The 10,635-nt window shown below is 35.0% G+C and overlaps 1 protein-coding gene across 1 annotated transcript; it reads left to right on the top strand.

Moving 5' to 3' along the window:
* The first annotated feature begins 17 nt into the window (after window positions 1–17).
* Window positions 18–4,286, top strand: LOC120333812 (cytochrome P450 2U1-like). Its single transcript, XM_039401193.2, has 5 exons — window positions 18–386; window positions 1,018–1,589; window positions 1,661–1,850; window positions 2,394–2,611; window positions 3,053–4,286. Exons 1-5 carry the CDS (start codon window positions 254–256, stop codon window positions 3,458–3,460), a joined length of 1,521 nt encoding a protein of 506 aa, XP_039257127.2. The 5' UTR covers window positions 18–253; the 3' UTR covers window positions 3,461–4,286.
* The last annotated feature ends 6,349 nt before the right edge of the window (window positions 4,287–10,635 follow it).

Here is a 10,635-nt window from a genome sequence, read left to right on the forward strand (position 1 = left end):
AATTACAATAAACACACACACTTACAACGCATAGGAAATGAATCGCGATTTCTAGTTTTGAAGTCTATGGGACGTTATAATAAAGTTAAGAGTTTGTTAATCATATACATGCTTTAGGGAAAATGGTTCTTTGCTTTTATCGTTGAAGGCAATAACAAATTGAACGATTGAAAACAATGCAGTGCAGTCACGATTTGTGCAGGCTCCTGTATAACTGTGACAGCTTTAATCTGATTTAATATGTGTAGATAATATGAAGGCGAACGCAGCAGTCAGTTACTCAACGTATGGTGTCAATGTTGAGACAGCGATTTTATTCGTCATGGTCTTCGGTTTGTGTTATTACTTGCTAAAACGCGACAAAAAATCAAATAATCTTCCTCCCGGTAAGTTATGTAAATATATTTGAATTATTGATTGTTGAAGTAATGGGAATTTAACCCTACCTAATTCCTAACGCAATGCTTCGTGAACAAGAGGATAATACTCGAATTTATAGACATGACGGACAAGTGACTTAGATGATACACGCAAAGCCAGTTAATGTTGGAAGAAATGTACCGGATGTCACCTAAATTTTTTAGCGAATGTTGTATGGTGTACCTATAGAGTTGGAAAACTGTAAAATTAGGGTAAAATATTGGACACAGTAAAACTTTATAGGGGCCTCATCTATCTCTACGTTCTGAAAATTCAAAATCGACCAGTTCGTCAGTTACGGAGCATACCAACACTCTATTATTATTTCGGCCAAGAGACCTTATGGTATGGCCCGCAAATAGAAATCAGAAGGAAACGCGGTATCGGCGTCCTCCGTGATGATGATATATGGGCGCTCCCGAAGTATGCGCACCAAGATGGCGCACAACCTGAACCCTAACCTGGTACACATATTATGTTCAGGTTGTGCGCCATCTTAGTGCACATACTTCTGGAGCTCCGATATATATATATATATATACATATATTGGAGATAATGGAGCTTGATTTGGCCAAAATACTCCTCTTTTTCTATAGGCCCAAAAGGATGGCCGCTGCTCGGTAATCTACCAGCTTTGAGTTTTCATTCCGAAGAAGAAATGTTGAAATGGAACAAGGAATATGGCCCAGTTTGTCGCTTAAAAATGGTCAACATGGATTTTATGATACTCGGATCAGTAGAGGCGGTCCAGGAAGCATTTGTTCGAAAATGCGAGATTTTTTCGGACCGACTTCAAAATTCTATTTCTGCATTTTCGGGATCTCATGGGATAATCTTCCTAAATTACGACCGTAAATTGAAGGAACAGCGTCGATTTGCGCTAGCAACTTTAAGGGAATTTGGCATGGGGAGTCGCAGTATTGAACCGAGTATACTTGACAAATGTTCAGCTCTTTGTGATCTTGTCGAAACAGAATTAGAAAAGAAGCAACCTTTTGCTCTTGACTTCATGATTTACCAAACTGTATCGAGTGTGATTACACAATTAGTTTTTGGTAAAAATTTGGCTGATGAAAACGAAGACTTTCGTCAATATCTTCAATTGCTCATGACGGGATCAAAATATAGCACTCTGAGTGGAATCGCTACATTATTTCCGCCTTTAAGAGTGAGTTCATTTTGTTGCTAAAAATGACATATTTATAGGATCCATAACTGATTAATGCTAATCGTTCACAGAAAATTCCACCATTTTCATGGGGACCCCAAGTCGCAAAGCAACGAGAGAAAACCCTTCGTCTACTGTATCAAGAACAAATTGACGAGCACAGAAGAACAAGAGATCCAAAAGAACCACGTGATTTCATCGATTGTTTTCTAAACAAAATGGATGTTATGGCTGAGTCTCCGGATGAGGCTGAAGCAATCGGTAATTTAGTTGATTATTGTATAGGTAACTATATGAGAAAGAGTGAGTGCCCGGTGCTGTTGAAAGTCTCAGGAAACTCGAGGCATCTCATTCAAAGACTAGAAATGACATGAGTCATCTAATCGAAATGATTCGATTCACGAAATTGTCTTAACGCCAGAAAGACTTGACTTAGGCTCGACGAATATTTTGGGGGAGTTTTCGAAATAGCCAACGAAATACCCGATCTACCCTCTGATTAAATGATTTGTAGAAAATACGCTAGATTTTTGCAGCAATAACTCAAAGTAGACCGTGTTGGTGCCGAGATAATGTGGCCGTCACAACATGGTTGCTTCTTACATTGATTTCCAAGATCAAGTAGTATCAAAGTTTTCACAAGTCTTAGTATCAATAATTATAAGGTATTTCTTGGAGTTAACCAGTAACCTTTGACCCTTGACTCGTAGTTTGAGAACTTGCGTCCTATAGCAAAAAAATTCGCTGCCTCTTTTGTAATTAGACTTCCTTGAAAACAACCAAGTCTTGGCATTTCAATTTCAGGATTTAATGAGGATCAATTGCTGGCTCTCGCCCGTGACTTCTTCCTAGCAGGATCAGAGACTACATCCACGACAATTTGTTGGGCTGTTCTGTTCCTCTCACGCAACCAAGACATACAGAACAAATTTTATAACGAGATTATGGATGTTATTGGAGATGCAAAACAACCAAGCACCGCTTTCGCTGATGAAATGCCGTATTCGAAAGCGGTTATACAGGTGAAACAATTGCATAAAACGCGTTAAAATTATATTTCTGTAGGCGGATAAACTACGTTTATCACACGTCTGAAAATTGAAACCATGTTTCTTCTGTGTATACAAGTGTATAGAAATAAAAAGAGCCTCCAACTCTGATTAATAACTTTCTGGTAGGGCAATTAAGGATGTGGAATCAAACAATGTAGTAACCGAAACATCCCATGGGATCATTTTCGTGTGGTCAAGTAGAGCCATGAAAGAGGAGAAATGCTCGGCTCACTTCAGGCTACGACATACCATGCTCCATTTTATGCTTTTGTAGGTAAACATTCCCTCGCAGGATTGAATCTACTTAGGTTTTATTGACTGACACCACTTCTACGTCAATATTAAATTACATGTTGGTAATAAGTGATTTAAAGTCTAGTTTCATATATTAAACTTTTATAATTTACGTAGGAAGTATTGAGGATGCGCCCTATTGCACCGATTGCAATACCACACCGTGCAAGACAAGAAGGAACAATCATGGGGTATCGGATTCCAAAGGGAGCTATCGTAGCTGCGAATATATTTGCGATTCAGAATAATGATGAAGTATGGAATAATCCAAAAATGTTTGATCCCTTTCGCCACATCGATGCTGATGGAAAATTTGTCAAGTCTGCAAACGTGATTCCATTTTCAATAGGAGCTCGCCAATGTTTGGCTATGCAGCTTGCTAATATGGAGTTGTTTTTAATCATCGTGTCTCTATTTCAAAGATACAGATTTGAGTTTGCAGGCGATAGTGATATTGACATGCGAGGGAGGAATGTGTTTACTCTTCGACCGTATCCATTTAAAGTTCTGGCTACCAAACGCTGAATTGAGTGATGGGTGGTACAGTTCATTTCTCTCAATTTGATCCAGCGGTTGAAACCGCTTCTCGGGGAATGAAGATGCTAAAATGTTTTTGTTGGTTATTTATATTTTACCGTCCTAATAAAATAGTGCAATTTCTGTTTGCATGTGCCGTCTATATCGACTTCTAAGGACATCACTTACGGGGCCTTGCAGGGACAAGGATTCCTGAAACAAGTAGCCGGCAGTTGCGAAACGTACAGTAAACAGCATTCCGACAACTAGGAATATTTTATAGATACTGCATCTAAATCAGGGCTGGGGATTCGGAGCCTGGAGCCATGGAACCGTGACATTTTGATGGAGCTTGAGCCAAGCTCACTATAACAGATGGAGCCGGAGCTGCCAGAAATTTGAGTGGCTCCAGCTCCTAACATTTTTTTCCACACACTTTTTCACATTTATAATTTTTAGAATACAAATGATGAAATCGATCCATTTCAGCCTATATTTAATTTTATAAATTTCAGTTTCTAATATTACTTTAAATTAAGTTTCAAGTGATATTTATATCATTATATTATGTTTGAAAGTTGGATTTCAAAATTTAAAACGGATTATATATATCACAATTTTGATTTCTATTTCCGCAAAGCCATAATTTTTTATGATCGTGGTCAAACTCAAATATCCTAATGGCCAAGGGCGTAGTCAATATTTTCAAGGGGGAGGGGTTCAAGATCAAAAATTCCCTTGCAACAATTTGTGATTTTTCTTATATATACGTGAAATTTACTTCCTATCACAATATTATTTATGCAGATTGCCGTGTTATTTAGTATAAAATGTATTTATTTGGCTTTTAGTGGACACAATCGCGAGTTAAGTTGAGCTCAATTAAATTAATATAGAAAGACAGTTTAAAATCCCGTAGTTGTCATGGATTGAATATTACGCGACAGAAAAAAAAGTCATTATGGGCTATTTCAACGAATACGCAATCTCGGCGACTGTTTCAGAACCGTTGCATGGAAATTTTTGATTTCGATTTTGACCATCTTCCCCGTTTTAAAAATCCTGCGCCTTGCCAGCACGTCAAAATGAGAGAGAACACTGGTGCGTAACTAAAGAAAAAAAGCATCGACTGTATCGATAAAAATACAGCACACGTTGTTGAGTAACTGACTAACAGAGACGCATAGTTGCGATTTTCCTGCCCCATCTTATCGAGGGGGTTATATCCAATAAAAAAAAAAATTGTTGGGCTTAAAAACGGGCCTCGTCCTACTTGCTGGATAGTTTTATTCGCCAAGAATTACGGTATATAATAACTCTCAATGGATTCACAGTTACGTGCGAAAACAAAAAGGAATTTCCATATCCCCGGTGTTTACAGACCTGATAACATGCTATACACTTACAAAAACAATCACTGAAATGCAAAAGCATGCGTTATTTGCGACTCCGACCCCAAATGAAGCGCTGGAGCTGGACCCACAATTTGAGTATACTATGAGTCCGGAGCTAGAGCCATTGTGATTTCGAACCAGCCCCCATGGCCTTGATCTAAATAATATATTTTTATACAGTTTCAAAACATGAGCGTCATCATGTTCGTGTCGTAATATCTTGATAACGTTTGTTTTTAAAACTGTGTTTATTAAGCGCAATGTAGATATAATCAGTAGGTAATTTGTTTCAGTGATAGCCCATTTGTGTAGGCCTATAGGTTTAAATAAAAGCCATGAATCACACTGATACTGAAACACATATTGGGTATAGGTAGCCAAACTATGAATGCTATATATATGTCAAGCCCTAGAACAAGAAAATGTATAGAACGTAAGATAACCAAGCCAGACCATTCAAAATGTTTTTCAAAAATAACTTAATAAAAGTTGGTGCATATTGATTACAGGAATCAGTACTCCCGAAGTATGTGAACCAAGATGGCGGACACCGGAACATTTCGGCGATCTGGTGGTCGCGATGTCGGGAGTTTTTTTTTATAAGGAAGGCTTCCTGGCCCTATTGAACGTTGCTCTCTAGTTTTTTTTTTTTTTTTCATGTATTTCACAACCATATCATGTGCGTGTTGACTATGGGAGCTATTTGGGTGTCAGGTCTTAGACTCAAGGACTAATCCCCAAATTTATCGTTTATTCGTCTTGAAAATATACAATATTATCGAGGTTCCGGCATATATTTTTTCCATATATACAGTATATGTATATTTTATTCCTAAAAATGGGAATAAGGCCAAATCGTGATAATTTAAATTAATTTTCATGTCTTTAAGTGATTTCCTGTCCAAAATTAAGGAATTTAATTTGACGTCATGAAATGAAATCGATACAAGGAAATATACTCCGGAAATGCATAAATTTTTTTGGTATTTAATGTCGCAAATTATTTGCAAAATTCGGATCAAAATTTTCCCCAAATCATCGAAACTAATTTTGCCTTTGTCGAAGATGGTACAAAGGTCGCCAAGTATTCTAATTTGTATTGTATTGGGCTCGGGCAAGTAATCGAAGTAGTGATGAGTACAAAATGGTCTTATAGAAAGTATACTTGGGTAAGTTTTACGTAGTCCAGTAAATTTAAGTTTTATTTTTCAAGAGTCGAGGAGTCATAGTGTTCTACAGAATAATATATTATATGTGACCCCCGATCCTTAACTATATAGACAGGACATAAAATTTGATTCAACTTGAAAAATTTACACAATTTACTAGAAATAACTCATTTGTTCATCTAAGCTCGTTCATGAAATGATAAAAATGCAATTTATTTCTATACAACAACGTTTTAATTGCGTCTCAAATTAGACTGTAGTTTAAACCCCAAAACAAAAATTCCTGAATAATATTAACATGATTTCAACACTGATATATGTTATTTGCCAGTGAGAATTTGGATGATTAAACCTGTAATTAAAATATACTATTATGTTTACTAATTTAGTTTTAAATATGCCATGTGTTAAAACCCGATGAGTTAGAAACAAATAAATAATAATTCATTGAAAAATTCTTTGTAAGACATGATATGCAATACGTCTCTACTTGAAGTTATGCAATCGAAATGCACAAGTTCATTTCCGCGGAACCAAACGGCATTGCTTCGCACGCGAGTGAGAAATGCATCTGTTTATTCTGCGGATAAGGTATTGTTCTCACGCAAAAAGGTGAACTTCTTACTAAATGTCCATTGAAGTATGACTGAGCTAACTCAAAAGTGAAACAAGAGAAACATTTATTGCCGTTAGGAAACCTCATGACGGCAATCGAAAGGAATGTGAGTTGAAGTTGAGTTCTCCTTTTTTGTCTCACTCAAGTTTCCTTGCGCATGATTCCGTCATTTATAATACTGTAGTGATGTCTACAAGGCAAGCAATCTCGATAATAGCTGAACCTTGACGTTAATAAAAGAAAAGAATCGGAATTCCAATGTTCCAATTCCAAACAGACAAAATGATTTTTAGTCTGAGAATGCATTACGTAACGCATATGGGTGTTCTTAAACTTCTGCTAAATTTTTAAAATTTTGTTTATGAAATCGGTTCCTAAACTGAACCAGGTTGTGTTTTTTTTTAATCGGTGTTTATTTTTAAAAAAATTTAACTTCTTTGATATAATTATATATGGCCAATATTAGTTGTACGAATTACATCAAATTTTTTTTAACCTAATTTCATACAAGACTCTATGAAACCCATTATGGCAAATCCCGCATGTTATAGCGTATAGATTATAGAAAATATGCTCTTACCTGTAATATTAGATTTCGTCTGAATATTCCGATCTTTCCTATTCGGAATCTTTTCATGTTTAAGTAAAAAGGGGGCGAAAAGATTTAAGGAATGCATGAAAAAGTTATTAGTATAACAAGGGTTAAATATATCTAATGGCATGACTTGCATTTTCCTATACGAACTGATCTCTTACGAAGTTTATAATTTTATTAAAGTGTAGTTTTTCATTCTTTAGTTATTAGCGTGTTTTGCAAAAATCCGATTTGAAATTTTATCTTGTAAATATTTAGTATATTATGTATACAAATGAATTATCGATCATAAATTTAAGATTAAAATCTCATTATTCTATTTTTTACGAATTTAAAAACAAAATTGGCAACTTCGTTCGCTTGTATACAGCTATGTTATTTCACGACCAAACATGATAAAAATACTGATAATTACGTAGTTTTTCCACGTATCAAGCTTAGTAAATGTACGATAAGCAACAAAACACCAATTCTGTATGGTAACTAGTAAATACGCGTCCCGATCTCGGCCCATATATAATTTATATATTTTTTTAAATACAACTAAAATAAGTACCACGCGTGTTCAATAATAATAGTAATACGAGTTAGAAAAGATAGCGATTATGCTGGGAATGGATACTTATTGTACCACAATTAGTAAAATTAATATTAAAGTCTAATTGGCATTATGGTACGGAATTTTATCAATTTATTTACTATTACTATTTTCATATTTCTTAATTAGTTTTATTGTTATTGGTTTTAATATATATTCTAATTATCATAGTATTACTTTATATAATATTGAGTTTTGAAAGAAATATGACCATATGATACAAGTTTTGTGTTTTTAGTTAAAGAAAAAGTATAAATTTGCTCGAAGCAACGCCGCAAGCTTTCATTTATTTGTAATGTTATAAAAAAGTATGATAGTTACGAAGAACTATTAATTTGCTATTGTTTGTTTTTGTAATTTCGTAGTGATAATACATAGCACTCATATTTTGACAGTAATTAATAAGGAAGTATGCATAAACATCTGATAAATTTGCAGTAAACTAATACAATCGCTTAGTAGACGAAAGTAAACATCGATTGACGCACTTGAGTTCAGAAGAGAGAATAGACGTTCCACAACGCAAAAGTTGCGACATAAGTGGCTTTCCTTGCACGATGCCCCGAAACGCTAATTCAGAAGAATGGAGTATTAGCATTCGTGAATATTTCAGGCACCAGGGTAGAATATTTTTGTATATATCTATTCTGCATTAGGTTTTTCGTTTTTTGTGAATTTAAACACTTTCTATACAACCATGTATATGTATGGGTATGAAAGAATTCGATCAAATTGGCATAGCCTTAGTATTTTTAGCCAGGGTAAGTGCGCAAAATAGACAGAAGACTTGAAATCAAATTTTCAAGTGCGATGTCAACTTGGCAAGCCCAGAGACCAACCACCAATACGCGTATACAATTTGCAGAAAATTTCAAACATTTTTCAATGTAAGCTAATGTAATTTCAACGAGATTAAGTTCAATTGAGAAAATTATTTTTTTAAGTTAAGACTTTACTAAAATTAACTTTTCAAGTCGTTCTAGTCGTCCCGGTTTCGATAGGCCATTATTAAATCAGTATTTTTAGCTAAGTCAGGTGTGAGCACGAATTTCTCTGAAATTTACTTATAAATGTGAATGGGTCAAGATCGAATTGAAAGTATTAGAATTTTTTCGAAGTTCACCGCGTCTTATTGCCGATTAAAATGGACGATATTGAACACTGTCTATCAGGTATTATATTATAATCGGATCTTTTTGCAAAAACGTGTCTTGTGAATAGCAACAATGGCTTTAGTTATATCGAATTTGCCCGTAATTCTGAACCCGGTTTCAGACTTGAAGGAAGGAAGGATGTAGCAAACGTTCCATAGTTAGGAAAATATTGATGAACCTTGGCAAGTGTTATCGTCTATAAGAAGCAGTTAGTAGCCTACTTAAGTGACTGAAGAATTTGTATAACTATGGTCATAAGAGATTAGATTTCAGTGCAGATGTACACCGACAACCACTGTCTTACCGAAGAATGGGAAACATAACGGTCAACTCAAATTTATTTGATTCGTACGCATTCGTTATCCTTCAGATAGAGCCATGTTTTAAGAGAAAATGCAAAGAGGTTAGATAGTGTCCATGTTCATCACATAAAAGTAACTTTGTGAGAAGCTGCAAACCTAAAGGAATCACACGTCAAAGGTTAGGAAAAACTTTTTATTTCAGTAATCTCGGGATATGTTTCAAATTTCCGCACTCGTCGACAATTTTTGCAAACTAAGCCGCAAGGAATGTTTTAATATTAACTTGACACACAAAAAGGGGGCGTTAAACGGAAAGACATGCATCGATGCATGAGTGTCTTTTATTTTAGTATAATACCTGGAACTCGCGACATGCATTTTACGAATCTTGTCAGATTCCACAGGTTTATAGTTTCATGCTGGCAGGCTAGGGTCATACTCGTGGTTGAGTTCAGGGCGAGTAATTCGATAGTGTAACTTTAGATTATTCAATTCCTTATATACGTTTTGATCTCCATAAAACAAAAAAGATGACTGCGGAAATACATCAAACCTCAGCTAGGCGTTTTCACGTTTCACACAACGGCGAATTTTATTTTATTAAAATAAAAACTGAAAAAATTTGATAGCTATCATTTGATTTAATAAAATAAGTTGTGCTTAAGTCGTTTATGCAGGTTCAAAATATTCGTGTTTGGTCGGAGATCCGATTAGCGAACACGCTCACTTGCCAATAAAAATATATAAAATACTTAAAGTCTCATGAAAGTTTGCAGATAGTTAGGATAGGCTTGCACGTTTTTTGAATTCTGTATATTTGTTTGCAGACAATTTCTTGGCCGGAAATTACTTTTGTCTGAGTGAAAAGACATGATCATATTTACATTTATTAGTGTAATTTACGCTTTATGCCTCTTTTTAGTGCCTTTTCGTTGTGGCTAGACATTTATCAGTATCTGTAGTGTATTGCAGTATCAGGTTTTGCCCGCACGTACGTGATAACCGAGCCTTATTGTAAAAAAATTGAGTGTATATAACATTGTATTTAAAAAAAAGCATTAGCATAAAATAGTGATTACTTAGTAAGTAGTGTTTGGTGGAAAGAAAATTGTGATGAATATAGTAAATTTAAATTGTATGGAATATATAAAAAAAAATCCTCTAACTGAATGATACTAACAGAGGAATAAAGTACATGATTGTATCTGTAACCCATGAGATGACAAAAACATAAAGTAGAAGGGGAGCATAATTTGAATACAAAATATTATAACATATCTTCATTTAAATCAAGACTTTTGGACTATCATACTATGTGATATGGTACAAGTGAAGAATTGTATTTTCCATTCAGTA

This window comes from Styela clava, chromosome 15 (genome assembly GCF_964204865.1).
Source record: "Styela clava chromosome 15, kaStyClav1.hap1.2, whole genome shotgun sequence".
Classification (NCBI taxonomy): Eukaryota; Metazoa; Chordata; class Ascidiacea; order Stolidobranchia; family Styelidae; genus Styela; species Styela clava.